Source organism: Hemicordylus capensis, chromosome 2, assembly GCF_027244095.1.
Source record: "Hemicordylus capensis ecotype Gifberg chromosome 2, rHemCap1.1.pri, whole genome shotgun sequence".
In the NCBI taxonomy this organism is placed as follows: Eukaryota; Metazoa; Chordata; class Lepidosauria; order Squamata; family Cordylidae; genus Hemicordylus; species Hemicordylus capensis.
This window is the reverse complement of record NC_069658.1, coordinates 36,495,708-36,514,735: the sequence shown is the minus strand read 5'-3', so window position 1 is coordinate 36,514,735 and position 19,028 is coordinate 36,495,708. Positions and strand designations below refer to the sequence as shown.

The 19,028-nt window shown below is 42.8% G+C and overlaps 1 protein-coding gene across 8 annotated transcripts in view; it reads left to right on the top strand.

Annotated features, from left to right (window-relative positions):
- ANKRD55 (ankyrin repeat domain 55) overlaps positions 1-19,028 on the top strand; it is a 115,229-nt gene that overhangs the window by 50,669 nt on the left and 45,532 nt on the right. For 7 of the 8 annotated variants that reach the window (XM_053300242.1, XM_053300243.1, XM_053300244.1 and 4 more), the window contains 3 exons: positions 3,548-3,678; positions 9,898-10,007; positions 16,959-17,019. In XM_053300242.1, the coding sequence (XP_053156217.1) occupies positions 3,562-3,678; positions 9,898-10,007; positions 16,959-17,019 (288 nt within the window). In that variant the 5' untranslated portion in view covers positions 3,548-3,561. The remainder of the gene's footprint in view (positions 1-3,547; positions 3,679-9,897; positions 10,008-16,958; positions 17,020-19,028) is intronic. The other variant, XM_053300246.1, reaches the window with a different exon arrangement.

The window sequence follows — 19,028 nt, the reverse complement described above, 5'->3', positions numbered from 1 at the left end:
AAATGTTTTTTTTTTTTTTAAATTCGATTTCTATACCACAAAATGGTTACACTGGACGATCTGTCAGCATTTTAAAAGAGGTCCTGCCTAAAGTGAAAGGAGGCCACCCTTTTAATAACAAGATTTGGCTGTGTCCTTAGTTCCTTGTTTCACTTCATTTTGCATTCATTTGCCCCATACTGTCGCTATACTGTTCTTTGTGAAACACAAAATTTGCAGTAGCATAGGTTTGCTGTGTTCACTGGACGCTAACATCAAAAGTTAAATGCTTTAAAAAAGCATCTGAAAACCCACCTCTTCACCCAAGCTTTTTCAGTTCTTTAAACTGTTAAGGTTTTAATCTATGGGTGATTTTTAAATTGTTACGTTTCAACTTGTTTAATGCTATTGTTAACCGCCCAGAGACAAAAGTTTGGGGTGGTGTACAAATCTGAATAAATAAACAAACAAATAAATAAATAATAAAAGGGGGAGGACGCACATTCAAAAACCCTACTTTTCTGACCAGGATTGGACAGTGGAGCTTAGCAGCTAATTTGTGTATTTTTCCCTATACTACTACTACTACTACTACTACTATGAATATTTATATACCGCACAGGAATATATCCTGTTCTATGCAAGGGAGAAGGTTAGATGTGCTTCAGCTCAATAAACACAATCAAACACAATTGCACTAGAGAAAAGGGGGCTCTCTCCATCCGTATACTTCACCCAGGGGCCCACTCCCACCCTCACTATCTCTAGGGATAACATAAAAAGGAGGGGAAGGGGTTTACTGAACCAAGTATAGAGTGCCAAGTGTTACAGAAAATTGCCATTTTGGACACCCCAGACACCCCTCCATGCACCCCTTTACATGGTATTGGCATGGAGGACCTGTATTTTGAAGTCCCGGAAAAGATGTGTGTACGCATTGGCAAAAGAAAAGTAAGGAGAGTCACAAATATAAGAACCCCTGCAACAGGTTTCATGTTTTTGCAGACTAAAAACTAAAGCAGATTTGGAGGGCCCAAAGGGCTGTAGAGGCCCTTGACTTTGGCCTGGAAGTCCACGGATAAGAGCGCCTCTGGCCCCGATATTGTCTTTCTATATCAAAATCTCCTCAGTCTTCCTGAGGCTGATGAATTAGAATCCCCATAGCCTGTCTCTATTTGCTAAACATGTTCGAGTACATATTCCTTCCTGCATTCTCCAGGAAACCCATTAACTATCCTGATCTCTCAGGATTGCTTAGTACTCTTTTAATCCATCTGGGTTATTGTCCCAGGTGCCCATCACTTGTCCAACTCCAAGACTGGCACATTAACAGATTCTTAACCCAACTCGGTCCTCCTTTGTCCTGATCCTCAGAGGGTAGGAATTATCTGGAATTTTCCAAACATATGAGTTCTCTCGCAGGTTAGTGACTGCACGCCAGCCCAACTCTTCAGCAGGTATCTCAGGAGATGCACATACCCGCCCTTCCCATGTCCTCAGGAATTTTTATTATTTTCCTCCCCCTAGACCCACTTTCTTATCCCATGTATGAATGATTGTGTGGCTGGATGTATAGGACTAGACTGTTAGGAAGCTCCTCTCGTTAGCAAGGCCTCCAGAAGACTGAAGGCGCTTTGCGCGCGCGCGCGCATGCGCGCACCGCAAAGGACGCTGGAGGCCCGGTCTACCCGGCCCTTTCCCGGCGGGTAGACCGGGCCTCCGATCACTTTTCCTGGCGGGTAGACCGGGCCTCCGGCGTCCTTTGCGGCGCGCGCATGCGCGCACGCGCAAAGCGCCTTCAGTCTTCTGGAGGCCTTGCTAACGAGAGGAGCTCTGTTTGGTAGCTCCTCTCGTTTACTTCAAGCATTGGGTAAGGACACACTCGGGCGGGCGGGCAGCTGGGAGGGAGGGCTGGCTGGCGGGCGGGCGACGGCAGGGGCACCCTTAATTGTTAATCTGCTCGGGGGGGTGGCGGTAGCGGCGGTGGGGGCGGCTGGTTTCCAGCGCCCCGCTTTTAAGTTAAATATGGGCTCTAGAGGGGGCCGAAGAGGCGGGAGGGGTAAGCAAGCCCTCCCGCCCTAAAAGAAAGGCCCCCCCCCCGTCGGTGCCGGTCCAGACTGGGCCGGACCATGCACATCCCTACTCACCTGCCTAGCCAGGAACCAGCATCCACTGCAACGTCAGGCCCAGCTGGTCCTGGTTCACCTGAGAATGTAGAGTTCATCCCTGATCTTTCCTAGTCTGCCTGCCCACAGCCATCTGGATTCACAAAGTGGCCCAAACGTCTTGGAAGTCTGAAGGGATGAGTGGATAAGGGAAGGTACAGACATGAGTTCTATTATTAATCAGAAGTGTCGGGAGCCCCACACAACCAGAAACCCCTGGGAAGGTGGAAGGGTTTACCTCATGAGAAGGTGATCCAATGACGATCTGAAGCACATTATACGCCTCCGTTCTCATGGATCAACCCTCTCATGAGAATGCAAATCCCCGGCTGGCAAGCCAGGTTGAGATAGAGTGGAAGTTGGGCTTTTCCTGGCAAACTCGGCCTGGATCTGGTTGCCTAAGGACATCCATAGTTGCAGGGAACCACAGAATAGAACCAAGCCCAGAATCTTTTGGCCACCTTCATATACATGAATACAATGAATATTTATATACTGATTTTCAACAAAAGTTCCCAAAGCGGTTTACATAGCTATAAATAAATAAATAAAATGACTCCCTGTCCCCAAAGGGTTCACAATCTTAAAAAGAAACGACTACTACTGCTGCTGCTATTACTACTACTACTGCTACTACTACTACAAATATTTATACACTGCTCTTCAACCAGAGTTCTAAAAGCGGTTTAGGTAGAAAAACAGATAATACATAATTAATTAAGATGGTCCGATCCTAAACATAGGATAGGCACCAGCAACAGCCACTGGAGGGATGCTGTGCTGGAGATGGATAGGGCCAGTTGCTTTCTCCCTGCTAAATAAATAAAATCACCACTTTTCAAAGGTACCTCTTTGCTCAGTAGGGGACAGCACAAACCCTTCCTAGAGTTCCATATAACCAGCCCCTCTCCAACCTTCTCTTGGTCAGGGCACTCAGAGTATCCCTGATGCTGGGAGTTGATTTGATTTGTCCACTTCAATTTAAATTAACATCAGAAAATCTAAACAGCTTTCCTTAACTTTAGAGAGTCTACTTGTAGTTCACATATAAGAATCCATTTTGATTAATAAGTGGTTATGGTTTTTATTTGCGAAAAGTGGTAAATGTTAGGAAACCAAGGTTTTGACACAAGAGTCAACACGCGTGTACTACTGTCATGTGGTAATGTCTACTTATCCCTTGTTTTCAATCTCCCTTCATACAATTCCTTTATTGGACTTTCATTGTCTCGAACAACCCTGCCGGCTCATTCTGATTCCGGAGGGGAGGGGAACATTCACGCTGCAACAGGAAATCCCTCTTAACAAAACTCTGATGCCAGAGTCTGATGTCTCCTGCTTGTACCCTGAACAAACTTAAAGACTTTAAGAAACAGAACCTCATACCCATTTCTTTCCCCAAGGCTGTACACCCTTGATGCATGCTGTCTCAGGACGCCAACTTGATACAGTGAAATTGCTGCTGAAGATGGGAGCAAATATCAACACCCAAGATGCCTGTGGGCGCACCAGTTTATCTCTGGCAACCTACCTGGTATAAAGCTTATTTTTTTCTACCTAGTACTTGAGAAGTGTTAGGCTGAAGTAAAAAGAAGCTTGCTTGCTCTCTCTCTCATTCTCTCATTCATTCTCTCTCTCTCTCTCTCTCTCTCTCTCTCTCTCTCTCTTTCAAGTGTAGGCAACTTTTCAACAAAAACTCCCAAAGTGGTGTACAGTCAAAAAAATACATTAAATCACAACATCATTGGCTGACATTCTCTGCAGTGTAACGTGGGTGCTTCAACACCACCCACGCCCCTGCATGTCTCAAAAACACCACCTGCAGTGTTGCAGAACAAGATTGTTCTGCTCCAACTCACAATTGGACAGTCGCAGTTGTGTAGTGTAGTGCCCATTAGAAATAATGGCCATTGCATTGCACAATAGCACAGTTTGAAGTAAAGCTGAACAGCCCGGTTCCACAACACTCTGGGTATTCACATGGGGCACAGGTGGTGCTGAACCACCATGTTATGTTGCGGAGAATCTCAGCCACTAAAAATAGCAAAACAGCCTAAAATCATCTCCCCCATCACAAAAAACCTAGCAAAAGCAGAAATGACAACCTAATTTTTTTTTTTTTTTTTTTGCTGCATGACAAAAACTCAAATAATTTCAGAAGTATAAAATCAAGCTAAACTGAAGGTCAATTTAAAGAAGATAGTCTTTGCCAGCCTACCAAAACAAATACGGAAAGAGCTAGCTGAAAGAGGCTACACTTTTAATAAGACATTTTTTTAAAAAATGCATTTTCAAACATTTTTATACATTTACACTCTGTTGAACTTGTAACAATTCTACTTGCTTTTTTTAGCATGCACATTCTGAAATAACAATTTCCTTTGCCCGCTCTTATGTACTAATTAGTATGCACACTATTGTGTAATAAATATGTGCATAATCAGGGGTGTAGCTATAATTGAGCAGATGGGTTCAAAGAACCCGGGCCCCCAGCTCCTGAGGGCCCCCCAGATCCACCCCTCCCTATTTTCATCATTATTGCCCTCACTCCAAGGGGCCACAGGGGAAAGGGCAAACATTGGCCCCCTCTCCCCTAGCTATGCCTCCTGTACATAATTATGTACATATTTGCATAACTAGTGCTGCATCTCCCTTCTTCCTCTAAGGAAAAATAACTGAATTTGGAGAAAAGAAATTTTCCCAGAATATTTGGTATATTTCTCAGGCTCAGATATTTCTTGAGTAATGGGGAAGCTCACTCACATCTGGTTCCTATGAACTTTTTTGTCTCCCCAGGGTCAAGTACAGGAAAACTGGTAGTAAATTTGCATGAGGAACCAGTTGTGCAGTGCTGATTAGCTAGCACCTGTAATATCGTGAACCCATCTTCTCATCTCCATTCTTCTCCATTTTGCAAAACTTTTAAAATGTATTGTGCTTCACAAAGGATGAACAATTTTAGCAAACATGCATTCCAACAATAAATAATTTCCTGCTCTCAATTTTATATAGTATAGAAATATCCATCACATTGTTCAAACCCTTTCCCCTTCATATAAGCAACAAAAAAGAATAAAACAAAACAAGAAGACTCCAGTCACAGAATCAATCTGACCGCTATTTTCTACAAAAACAACTTTCACTATGCATACACTTCCAATAATGGTTTCCAATTACTTGGAACTTGTCATGAGCTTCACTTTTTTTTTTACAAGCATTCAAAAACAGTAAATGGGTAATCCATTGTTTTATCTCAGGAGTGTCCTTCACTTTGCATTATAAGGAAAGTATAAGTCATTTTGCCAGAACTAGTGCCTGCAATTACCATAGTTCCTTCCTCTAGATAAATTCCAGTCCATTGGATTAAATCCAAGTAAGGCTACAGAAGCTGTAAATTGAAAATTAGAACAATACACTAACGCTATTCTTTCAAAGATCTCCATCCAGAAAATGGTAACAAACTTAAGCTCCATAAAATGCATACTAATCCCGCATCTCCTGTATTAAAACCACCAACAGTTATTTATCTGAAAAGTCAAATTGATGAAGTCGTTTTGGAGTCCAGTATGAGCTTCATTTTTTAAAAACTGCTGGATTAAACGTAATCAGAAAACCCATGTTGACCTGCTAATATTTGATAATACTCTGGACCAATCAAGTGGCAATGAATTGACTGTACATTTATTTATTTATTTATTTATTTATTTATTTGTTTATTTATAATGTTCTTATGTGAGTTTTACTTCAATCCACATCAGCATCCCCAGATCCCAAGTCTTAGCATTTTGTTTCCCATGCTAGTGTGGTTTGTGTGTTGTAACTTTTTGTACATACTTCCTCTTCTTGCAAATCTGGGTTGTTGTTCTTTTGTTATTGGTGTCCCTTTGATGCTGCTAATTTTGCTGGGCTATGCAAAATCAAAGAACTGACCTTCAGACATCTGTGTAGAATTGCAAAATGTCTGGGTGTATATAAACATGGGAAGGAGTAGAAAAGCAGAAATGAAAGGTGGTGTCTCACAGTGAAGACTGTTGAGCAAGTGTGGTACGTGATAGATAAATGTTATTACAGTCTTTGACCAGTACAGAAGTATGAAGGTATGTGCATAGTTGATGCACATTTAAGACCAAAATGGATATTGTGATGGTGTGATAGTAGTACAACATATGGTACTACTACACATACTAGGGATATTTCTATACCACTTTTCAACAAATGTCCCAAGGTGGTTTACATAGAAACATCTGTTATATATTCTAAAGAATCTGTTTGTGTGAAATAAAGTCATACTTCCTGATTACCTATAGATACCAAATTTTGCATGAACACTCTTGTAGCTGAATGCATAAATGTTTACACCAGAATATGCTTGGGGACATTAAACAATGGGGTTTAAGCAGAAATTCTGAATTAATAATCATATTTTAACGGTTATTGTTCTCAACAGATTTTTAATACTCAATTAGATCAATAATTCCAAAACAACATCATGCTCAAGAAAAGCAAAAGATCTTTCTCAAATTCAAATATACCATACATGGTCATTTTACAATAAAATGAATGTTTGAAGTTGAAATCCTACAAATTTCAAACTGTTCTTTTATTTCCCTTTTGCAATCACATTAATAATAAATTCTATTGCATATATTTAATTCCTTGAACTGTTCTGATCTATGCAAAATGACTTTGCCCAGTCAATGATGGGCCTCACCAACTAGTAAATAAAGTAAGATGGTTCCCTGTCCTGAAGGGCTAACAATCTAAAAGAAACATAACAACAACACCAAATATTTATATACCGCTTTTCAATAAAAGTTTCCAAAGCAGTTTGCTTAGAGAAATAATAAATAAATAGGATGGATCCCTGTCCCCAAAGGGCTCACAATCTAAAAGAAACGTAAGATAGACACCAGCAACAGTCACTGGAGGTACTTTGCTGGGGGTAGATAGGGCCAGTTACTCTCCCCCTGCTAAATAAAGAGAATCACCAAGCTAAAAAGGTGCCTCTTTGCCCAGTTTACAGGGGTAAACAAGATTGTGGAATGCGCTCCCTGCTGAGATACGATCCTCCCCATCTCTGGCAATTTTCAAAGAACACCTGAAAACACATCTCTTCAACCAGGCTTTCCCAGCTTTTTAAAACTTGTTTTTAAATTGTTCTGATTATTTAATTGTTGTTTTATGATGTATTTAATTGTTAATCATTGTTTCTATGCTTTATAATTTTTGTTTTAATTATTAACGGATTTTAATGGTGTTTTAATGTAAACCGCCCTGAGCCTTTTGGTAGGGTGGTATAAAAGTTTTAATAATAAATAATACATACATACATACATAAGGTAGAGACCAGTAACAGCCACTGGCAGAATGCGGTGCAGCGGTTAGAGAGGGCCAGTAGAATGCAGGTAATGAGCATTTCTATAAAGCAAGAGGGCAAAGGGCAATTTGAAGTGCAAAACGGATATGTGGGAGTCCAGTGAGGCTCTTTGGAACAGACTTCCCATGGAAAGCAGTTGTAGGAATTGCTCTGTTTGCACACAGGGCATTTGGCTGATAAGACCACAGATCTAGTGCAAGAAAGTTGCTTAAACTGTGCTTCTTACCATTGAATTGCTTTCTGTAATTAAACTGTTTGGTGACTGAAGTACTTCTTATCACTGCATTAAACTTGCATCTGCCAGTGCAGCAAACCTAAATTTCAGTCTCTATTAAGAAACATAGAGTGTGTGCTTTTCGGTTATCCAAATTCATGGTGAAGGTCTATCCATTGCTGTTAGCCACGCTAGCTAATGGAACCTCGGAAGATCAGCGGCAGTGTGGTGGGACCAAAGAGCACCTGAGGTTCATTGCTTTTCATGCTCTGCTTGTAGACTTCCAGGAAGTATCTGGTTGTCCGCTGCGGGAAACAGGATGCTGGACTAGATGAATTTTTGATGTGACCCAGCAAGCAGATTCTTATGTTCTCATATGCACAGCATGATTAAATACAAAACTATAACAAAACACACTGTTAAATTATTCAGAAGAGTCAGGTATCCTTAAAACAATCTGTCACACGCATGTTAATAAAAATGTTGTCCATTTTAACTGTTCTTTCTACAATGCATATTTAGGAACATGTAAGTAAAATTGTTCATAGTCAGTGTAGGCCCATTCACATATTATGTTCAATACTCGTACAAAGAGTGTACAGTGTACATTGGTACAGATCTGTACACAACTACAGTTATTCCCATGTAATATTGAATGCAGGTACAGAAGTACACTTCCTGTCTGTGCCATGCATTTGAAGTGCCATGCATTTGAAGGGCCTGTATCCAGGTTCACTTTTAAAATGAGCACTTTCAGTCATTCACACAAACATGTGTACAAGTGTATGGACATCTGTACAGTCATACAGCATAATGTCTGAATCAGGCTCTTGTCTAAAAGTAATCACAAACCAAAAGGGTAACGTGTAAAATATCCACAATAGAGAGGAAAAAACCCTGTGAAATGAAGAAAAATGCAGAAAAAAATGCAGTGGAAAACTAATAAACCATATAAAACATATTAACCATACTCTAAAATTTATAGAGATACTAAATCACAATTCATATATATAATTTAGAAAATCAAATGCAAATGTAGTCATTTATGGTTTCTTATATTGATTGCATTTGATTTTCTAAATTATATATATATGTGATTTAGTATCTATATAAATTTTGGAGTATGGTTAATATGTTTTATATGGTTTATTAGTTTTCCACTGCATTTTTTCTGCATTTTTCTTCATTTCACACGGTTCTTGTCTAAAAGTCACATGGGAAGCAGTTCTGATTGGCAATTGCTAAAGCAGTGCTACTGTGGTCCATCTGTTCCACCTTTCCATTGTTTGCTGTTTTCTAGCTGGTATTGGGTCCCCAGCTGGTTTTGGACTACAACTCCCATCATCCCCAGCCACAATGGCTTTTCCCTTGTGGCTGGGGATGGTGGGAGTTCTAGTCCAACAACAGCTGGGGACCCAAAATTCGGACCTGTTTTATAGCTTTCCCTCCCCTTTTTCTTTCTGACTCCTACCCCCATACTCTCACAGGATCCCCACTGGAACAAACTTCTAAACAACAAAACATAAAATATTACTGGATAGAATTATAACAGCTCTAAGATAAAGAAGAAGAATTTTATGGCACTCTGCTTTCAGACCATAACTTATCCCCAGATCAAAAAGCAATGGTCATAATCTGAAATCTAAATGTGGGCTTTTACCAGACTTAGATTTCAGATTATGCCTACAACTTATCTTGAAGGGAGATATCTAGGCAGAACAGAAGTGCATCTTTGGTTGCAATCTGCTGGAAGATCTGGTTCATGATTTGCTGGATTTCTGATCAAAGGAGAAATTTTCTACTTTTTGTTTGTTTGCCTCGGTATGAGTGTTCAGGATATTGTAGTGGGAAATGATCATTCTTCACTTATCTGGTTCCCTTATTTGCTTTTGCTGTTAAAAAGCTGTAAGCTTCTATTATGGAAAAAAATAACGGCAGTTAAATTCTTTTTATAAGAATCAAGAGTTTGTTTCTTTCTGATTTTATGACTGCTGACACTGATGAAATGTTTGACCCTACTTTAATTTTGATGCATTGTGATGGCTTGAGGCTAAATAGAATAAAGAATTTAGTGGTTTTGCTTTTAAAGATTATTTCTGAAACAAATGCATGTTCCAGTCTTATTTCAAAAGTATGACCTTTTTCCTTTTGATTTGCCTTAGGGATGGCTGGAGGGCTGTATGAGTCTGCTGAGAAATGGAGCCAAGCAGAGCATCCCTGATAAAAATGGAAGATTACCACTGCATGCTGCTACCGCTGACCCCAGTGTCAGGTATAAACTTTCTTGGAACAAGAATATCACCGAAATCAAGGCAATATTTATTTAATAAATTTTATGCACCGTTCTTCAACTAATAGCTCCCAGAGTGGCAAATCAAATACAATATTAAGATTAAACATAAAGCAACCAAACAGCCAATACAATAATAACCTAGTAATTGTAAACCGCCCTGAGCCATTCTGGAAGGGCGGTATATAAATCAAATAAATAAATAAATAAAATAATTAATAAATAAATAGTAAAAGCAATAAAACCAACAGAAAGGCAAAAAGACAAGCAGTTAGAATCACCCAGTGGACATGCTGAATGTCTAGAATAAGGTGGACCACCTTGTGCTGAAAAGACAATAAATTTGGTGTCAGGTGAGTCTCTCTAGGAAGGGCATTCCAGGTATAGGGTGCCACAACAAAGAAGGCCCTGCCTCTGGACACCACTTGCCTTACTTCTGAAGACAAAGGTATTCAGAGAAGGGCTTCTGAGGATGACCATAGCAGTTGGTCAGGTTTAAGCCAATACAAACCTTGTTTCAAGAAACAAGTAATCATTGACTTCTTGGTGAAGGTGTTTTAATGCTGCCTCTCACAGGTGATGAGTAGTGGTTTAATAGTCTTGTGTTATATGTAGCTTTTTCAGGTATTGTCTATAGCATTTATAACATTATCCTTCTTGAGTAACGAAAGGGTTGGTAGACTCATTAGAACTTCACCCTCTTTCAGAGACTAGCCATGCTGCTCAACACAACATTGTGCATGTTTACTTGGAAGAAAAATGCTCAGATGAGTGCAGTGGTACTTTGCTCTCAAATTAGTGTGGATATGAATTCAGATTTAAATTTTCACAGCAGTAGTGCAACTTGTTTGACTAGGAGACTGGAGACATTCCTTATAGCTCTAGTTCACATTTGTCAGTGTAGACATCATGCACAGAAGTGGAGGGGACTGTTACTGAAGTTGTGGCCAAGACATGTTCATGAGCCACCATGTATGCAATGAAGTGCCAATGTGGGGGCTCCACCTACAGCTTCTGCAGTAGGCACAGATTGCAGCAGCTTGAAAAAGGGCCACTATGATTATGAAATGCATGACACCCCTGTATACAACTCCCTCCACAGAAACCCTGGTTCACACAAATGCTCACTCACATTACAAATGCCTCTCTGCTTTCTCTTTTGGGTGATGAGTGAACAAGCATTAACATAAATTGTGTCAGAGAGGATCAATAGGCTTTACGGCTCATATGCAAACATGCTGTTAGTTTCTTCAGCCTTACTGCAGAGTGAGTAAGCAACCACAGCTCCCAGTAGCCAAATCCAACTTTGCATAGCAGGGCTCTGAAGGGAAAGATCATGATTGTTAAGCCAATTTATTTCTGTAGTATAGATTTGCCCTGAGACTTGTCTTTCTTCAGTGTAAACAACCACTGCATAGAGGAGAGCTGGTCTTGTGGTAGCAAGCATGACTTGTCCTCATAGCTAAGCAGGGTCTGCCCTGGTTGCATCTGAATGGGAGACTTGATGTGTGAGCACTGCAAGATCTTCCCCTCAGAGGATGAAGCCGCTCTGGGAAGAGCAGAAGATTTCAAGTTCCCTCCCTGGCTTCTCCAAGATAGGGCTGAGAGAGATTCCTGCCTGCAACCTTGGAGAAGCCGCTGCCAGTCTGTGAAGACAATACTTAGCTAGATAGACCAATGGTCTGACTCAGTATACGGCAATTTCCTATGTTCCTATGTACATTTAAAAAGTACCATTAAGAAATTACTTGATACAAAATAAATATTCATTTTGTTGGGGGTGGCCCTTTCCAGAGGCAAGATGAGGCAGCCGTCTCCAGCAGCAAATTGTTGGGGCACCATCAGGGTGGCAAGATGCCCACTGTAGAGGAAGGATGTTCGGCGCATGTGTGCAAGGCATAGACATTCCAGCCTCTGAACACCCAGATTCCTCCTCAAAGGGGTTTTTTGCTGTTGCCATCCAGCTTTATGGGTAGAGCAGGAACCTGAATCACAGCCTGGACCCACAGACCACACAAGGGATAGTCCAGCATATTAATACAGGAATTCCCTTGCAACCGAAAAAGCAGGTGGGAACCCAAATCCCAGAGCCTTTTAGTAGCAAAATGACCAAAGTGGATGCAGGTGGGACTGAACATACTATAGTATTAAACCAAACACACACCAGAATTATAGTTTTTTAAAAACAGTAAAATGTTTCATTTTACCGAGTGCTGTCAAGTCGATGTCGATTCCTGGCAACCACAGAGCCCTCGGGTTTTCTTTGGTAGAATACAGGAGGGGTTTACCATTGCCATGTCTTAAGCAGTATGAAATGGTTCCTTTCAGCATCTTCCTATATCTCTGCTGCCCGATATAGGTGTTTCCCATAGTCTGGGAAACATACCAGCAGGGATTCGAACCAGCAACCTCTGGTTTGCTAATCAAGTCATTTCCTCACTGCACCATTAGGTGGCAGCTCTGCCTTAGAGCATAGTTAAAGTAGTCTTTTGCCACCGCTGAGACCAGGGATGTAGCTATGATTGAGTGGATGGGTTCAACGAACCCAAGCTCCTGAGAGCCTCTCAGGTCCACCCTTCCCTGTTTTCTTCACTATCTCCCTCACTCCGAGGGGTGAACATGGGCCTCTTCTCCCTTAGCTATACCCCGGCTGGGACAAAAGGAACTCTGGGTCTCTGGAACATGCATATCGGACTCGGAGCAAGAGCTCCCCACAGAAGCTCACCCTTGGGTATATCTTTCCCTCCTTTTTTAATAGCAACCATTAAAGAGGCATTCTGTCTCCAGTTCTCTGTCACCGGGGCTCCGAGAAATAGGTATTGATTAAAGTTCAAGTCTTCAGTCTATGCAGCCAGACATCAATGACTCAAAGGGGTGTGGTTGCTTTCTCATTTACACCTTCTTTTACTTGCCTCAGGACAATTAGGGCCAAATGGTTGTTTTGTGACAAATAGGAAAATACACAGAGCTTAGATGACTGAGACTCAGGTACACCTCAAATGGCATTTCAGGACCAGGATGAAGGTTCTGGCGAGTGGGCAGAACTGATGCTAGCAGTCTTCCTCCCCACCTCAAAGCTTGCAAAGGTTGGTTCTTGACCGCCAGCAGGGGCATGGGGCAAGGAAGCACTGTATGTCTCTCCCCTCAGGTGCCACAACACCTTGGCCTGCTGCCCCCATCATCCAATCCTTCTAGATAAAAATTCAAGAACAGCATTAGCAGTCAGGTTCCCCAGAGCAGCTGGGCCCAGCAACAACGCCATGTGTTGATGTCTGCCCTGAATCACAGAATCCAGTTATTTCATTCTGCGCAAAACACAGTTTGACTGAGATTCATATCTGCCAAAAAAAAAAAAAAAAGTTCCAAATAAATTGTCTGTGTGTGTTTGATGCGTGGATTTCCCCAAGGGCTGCCACCTCTGATGATAATATTATTTAGATTGTACTGTCACAAGTGTATCAGACACACCATATGATTCATGCGCTGCTGGCTTCCACTTCTCCCAAGCAATCTCCTTTTCAGATGCTGTGTTAATTTTCTGCTGTCCTCCTTTATGCATCACTTGAACAGTAGGTTTCAAGGCAACCAGGAGGGCATGATCATTAAATAAAACGTCCACAGCAAAGGGACTGTGCTGATATTTGAAAAGGGAGCAGTAATTTATTTTAACCGCAGCACATAGGGTCCTCTGCCAAAAAAAAAAAAAAAAAAAACCCTCCCCAGATTGCTATGGTAACAGGAAGACCTTTGGTCAGAAAAGACGTGTGCCCAGCTGCTCAGCCCTTTTTCATCTGTCTTATTAACTCAAGTCAACAAAATTAGTTCTTCTGAATGTGACCACTCCATTACCGGAAGGCACTAGCAAAGATCTCCAGCCTGTACGTTTGTTTTTCTCTTTATCTTTACTCAATGTGGCTGTTAAAAGGGAGCTCCAACAGTGGTGCCTGAACAAAAAATTTATCTGCAGCCAGCAGATAACAGAATAAAGGCTGTTGCACTTCTTTTTTTAATTAAGGGGGAAACCCAGCATTCTGGACTAAGGTAACCCAAATTGTGCACCAAGAAAAGCTGGCCTCTAGCCAAAATTATGCAGATTAAATACAAATGCATACCTATGTTTATTTTCCATAATGTATTCTGTTTCTTCTAGTCTTGGAGAGAGCCAAGAAGTTATGTCAGGCAACCCAACCCTCTGATTTAGCCACCCTTGGCTTCTGGGGCCCAAAGGAAGCCTGAAGCAGGGAAATCTGGATATTAGGATATCCCAGAGTTTTATTTCCCCCTTTAGCAGCCCTAAGAACTGCTTTTAAAAGGGGAACGTGATGTGTTTCTTTTGAAGGGGTGCTTAACCCTTGCCTCCCATTCTCTTTCTCTAAAACTGCTATTAGAGTCATGGAGGAAAAAGAGACAGAGACTGCTGTTGCTATTTTTGTTGTTATGGATACTCGTATACCACATTGGCCAAACAAAAATGTCACAAGGAGTTTACATAGCAAAAGCAATAAGAAAATTGTTCCCAGTCCCAAATGGACTCCCAGAAGAAACACAAGGAAGAAGGCAGCAGTAACACCTGCTGGGAAGGATGCTATGTCAGCTATGGTGGATTAACATAGGAGCAAATGTAGCATTTGCTACGGGCCCCACATTTTCAAGGGCCCCGCACGCCCGGTTTCCAATAAATATCCCTTTCCTGCTAAATGTGCCTTTTAAGAGAAGGCCCAGCACAGCATCTGTCCAGTGGCTGTTGTTGGTACCTACCACATTTTTCTTTTTAGAGTGTGAGGCCTTTGGAGACAGAGAACCATCTATCCACTCTTTATTTTTCTATGTAAACTGCTTTGAGAATTTTGATTGAAAAACTGTATATAAATGTTCACTGTTGTAGTAAGTGTGATTTTGTGTCTTGGTCTCCCACAGGGGCATAACTACAATTAGGCAAGGGGAGACGGTTGTCTCGGGGCCCCACTGCCTCAAGGGGCCCCCCAGAGGCATGTGTTGCTCTCCCTCTGCTAAATAAAAAAGAGCCACTAAGTACATGGCTCTGTGATCACCAGGAGTCGACACCAACCCAATGGCGCAACTTTACTTTACTTTACTTTAAAAGGGGCCTCTTTGCCCAGTTAGCAGGGCATTAAGTAATCCCCCCCCCCACTCCTATGAAGCTAATAGCAGGTTCTTGGGGGAGGGCGAGAATTACAGTGGAGAAACAACATGGGAGCGAAATGCTAAACACACTTTCTCAAAGCAACACTTCTCTGGTCTTCAAAGCATCTCCCAGACTGCTAAGTAGTAGAACAAAAACTGTGTGAGATCCTACGTGTTCATTATATTTGGTTTGGTGCTGAGATTCATGAGACATTGCCAAAACACTGTCCTACCTTCCTTTCCAGCCTTAAGAACTAGAAACTTGCTTTGGTTTGTTTTTTTAACAAATGAAGCTTAGGTTCCCAAGAAAACGAGTTCTGCACCCAGTATGACATTCCTTGCTTCCCTCCCACCGCCACACACAGCTTCTATAGAATTGCTGAATACACACAGACTTGATAATAAATATCAAGCATCCTCCCCCACTCCTCCGTGGCAAAGGAACATCCTCCTTAAGTCCCCTACAATCATGTAGGAGACTTTGGGAAGAAGACCTATTTGCCAAGGGGGAGAAAAGGAGAAGAAGCCAATGAGGAACTTGATGGCAACTTCGCCCCCTCATTTCCTTTCCTTTGTTGACTGAGGGAGACGTGGTGGCAGCTCATACTCCTTCTTCTGTCCCTTCAAAAGTGGGGAGAACATAGGAAGCTGCCATATACTGAGTGAGACCATTGGTCGATCTAGCTCAGTATTGTCTTCACAGACTGGCAGTGGCTTCTCCAAGGTTGCAGGCAGGAGTCTCTCTCAGCCCTATCTTGGAGATGCCAGGGAGGGAACTTGGAACCTAGATGTTCTTCCCAGAGCGGCTCCATTCCCTGAGGGGAATATCTTACAATACTCACAGAGCTCTTGCTGCCGCCACCACATCCTGTATCGTCACATTCACCAGGGGGAGGGGGAGGAGCCTCTCACCCGCCGTCCTCCCATGCTGCCATCACCTCTCACTGCATCCCCCTCCTTTCTCATTCAGCTGGGAGAGGGACATGCAGGGGGCAGGGGCGTAGCAAGGTTCCCAGCGGCCAGGGGACAAAGTTAGGCAGGGGTAACCTAGCGCTGAAACCACACACCCTTCATCTGTGAGGGCCCCCCATTAATTACCTCTGAGGGTGGGGGGCCTTGCTGCCTCCACAGCATCGCCCCTTCAACTACTTCACATCTTCACCAACAGGAGAGCAGCAGCAGCGGGTGGGCTTCTCCCTGGTTTTGCCCCACTTCACTAATGGCCAGCGCGTGGACTTCCCTTCTTCCGAACAACGCTTCTGTGGTGTTGGAGTATGAAGACCATCACATGCCACATGCTGATCAGAGGAAAAGAAGCCCGTACACTGGCCATAGAGTGGGGGAAAGCCCACCCACCCCGCCAGCAGCGAAGATGGGAGATAGCGGTGAGTGGGGAGGTGGGGGATCATGGTGGGGGTGACTTGTGGACAAGGGGGTACTGCCTTGGGGGCCCTTGGGGGCCTCTCAAACCATGTGGGCCCAGATGCAATTGTCCCCCTTGTCCAGTGGAAGCTACGCCCCTGATGCTCAGGAAGCAGAAGTCGGGGGGGGGGTGTTGATCCTTTGCAGGACTTTGCCCAAGAGCCTGCAGCAAGCTGGCACTGCACCAAGTATTAAAAGGATAGGGCATGATCCAGTTAAAGTAAAGCACATTTAAGTCCCACTGATTTCACATGGGGAAAGTTAAGCGCATGGTTAATTGTTTGACTTTGACTGGACTGACCAGGGACCTTTCTGAATTTTGTTTTGAATATAGCACAGTGACTATAGCATTGTCCTCCTCCACAGGCTGTTATCTGTGTTGCTGCAGCAGTCTGACCTGAGTGAAATTAACCACCAGGACCATGAGGTGAGCAAACAAACTACCATTAAAATGTACATATCATGTAACCTAGAAAGGATTCCATGAAGGATAATCTCTGGGATACTGCTTTATATAACCTGGGAGTTATTTGCACTTGGCTTCAGTCTTCGGGGTAAATGTTGAGCAAAGCCACTTTGAAGTACACTCGCAGCATTGAGGGAAGGAGCCCCTCCCCACTGCTCTCAGTTTTCTTTTGCATGCCAGTTCACATGGCATGCTCCGTGTTTTCCTTCTAGCCAATGGGACGGGGGCGGGGGGAAAGAGCTCCTGAAGAGATAGATCTGCATTTATGAAGAGAGCATGCCTCTTGTTGTGCTAATGATTCTACATCAGTGCCTCTCCCATTTGCTCTGGCGTTTTCAGAAAAAGTAGCTTAAAACCAGCATTTTAAAAACCCAGACATACATCGAGATATACTAGAATTCGCATCACAAAGCCCGGTTTGTGTGTGGAGTGAGCCCAAAAATCTCAAAGGGATTTTGAAGTAAATTTGGCTGGTGTGTGAATGCACACAATCTCTTCTGAAGGAGATTTGGGACAGAAGCCCTGTGTGTAAAGCCTCCTGGAGGTCTTAAACTCAGAGCCAGTTTATACCACTATTCTGCTGTTACAGGATACAGCTGGACTTTAGTACATGGGGACATTACTTGGTGTGCCCAAACTATACCATGTTTGCAATAAACAGACATGGGTGTCCAGAAGACATTTTCCAGGAGGAGGGGCAAAGCCAGAAATCCAATACCCCACTCCCTGGGAATATACCCCATTGAATTCAGTGGGAACTGGCTTAATCGGGGGGGCAACTGCTTCTTCCTGGGGTCCCCCTCCAGATGCCCATGTAAACAAACCATCCTAATCATTTGCAATAAGACCATGGTGGAGAGCATGAATTGTCCCCTTTACTAAGCAAGGTCCACCTTGATTTGCATTTGAATGGGAGACTACATGTGAGCTCCGTAAAATATTCCGCTTAGGGGATGGGGCCACTCTGGGAAGATCACCTGTGTGCTTGCATGCAGAAGGTCCCATATTCCCTCCCAGGCATCTCCAAGATAGGGCTGAGAGAGACTCCTGCCTGTAAACATGGAGAAACCACTGCATAACTGTGCAGACCAGGTGTGCAAAACTCAAATGCCCCAATGGGCTGGAACCAACCATGTGTTTGGGGGCTGAGGTTAATTTTAATTAATTAATTAATTAATTAGCAGGATAACTGCTAATTAGAGAGTAACTGGTCCTATCCACCCCCAGCACAGTACCTCCAGTGACTGTTGCTGGTGTCTATCTTATGTTTCTTTTTAGATTGTGAGCCCTTTGGGGACAGGATTCCATCTTATTTATTTCTTATTTCTCTGTGTAAACCGCCCTGAGCCATTTTTGGAAGGGTGGTATAGAAATTGAATAAATAATAAATAAATAAATAAATAATCCCCAAGTGAGGCACTACCTTGGCGTGGTTGTGGGGCTTGCGTGCTCTGAGGAAGGTGAGAGCTATGCCATAGGTCCAACCATACTGGACAGGACTCACCAGAGGAGCCAGACAAAGAGTGCCTCTCCCATCAACAATATGGTGAGACATAACTTTAATAAATCTATACCGGATTGGTCATCGCCCGGGTCAACCACCGCGCCAGGTGCTGGAGTCCCTGGACATCTGGTGGCAAGTGGGCTACAGGACTCAGGATCTTCAGTTGAGCAACCAGGGCTGGAGACTGCAAGGTTACTGGAAGAAACATCGCTTAACCAAAAAAGAAAAAAGAAAAACGCCAACAAGGAAATAATGATCTGCTATTACAAGTCTAGTCCAACTAGAAGAAGTTATTTAAAAAGAATGTACCAAATTTGGAAAGAGAAGCATCCAGATACAGAAACAAGAGAACAAAGGCTAGCAGACCAGAGAAGATTCATAATAAGAAATAAAGTATTCACAGAAGTTGAGCTGGAAGAACTGCAAAGAGCAACACAGGCTCAAGATATGGAAGAAGAATTACCAC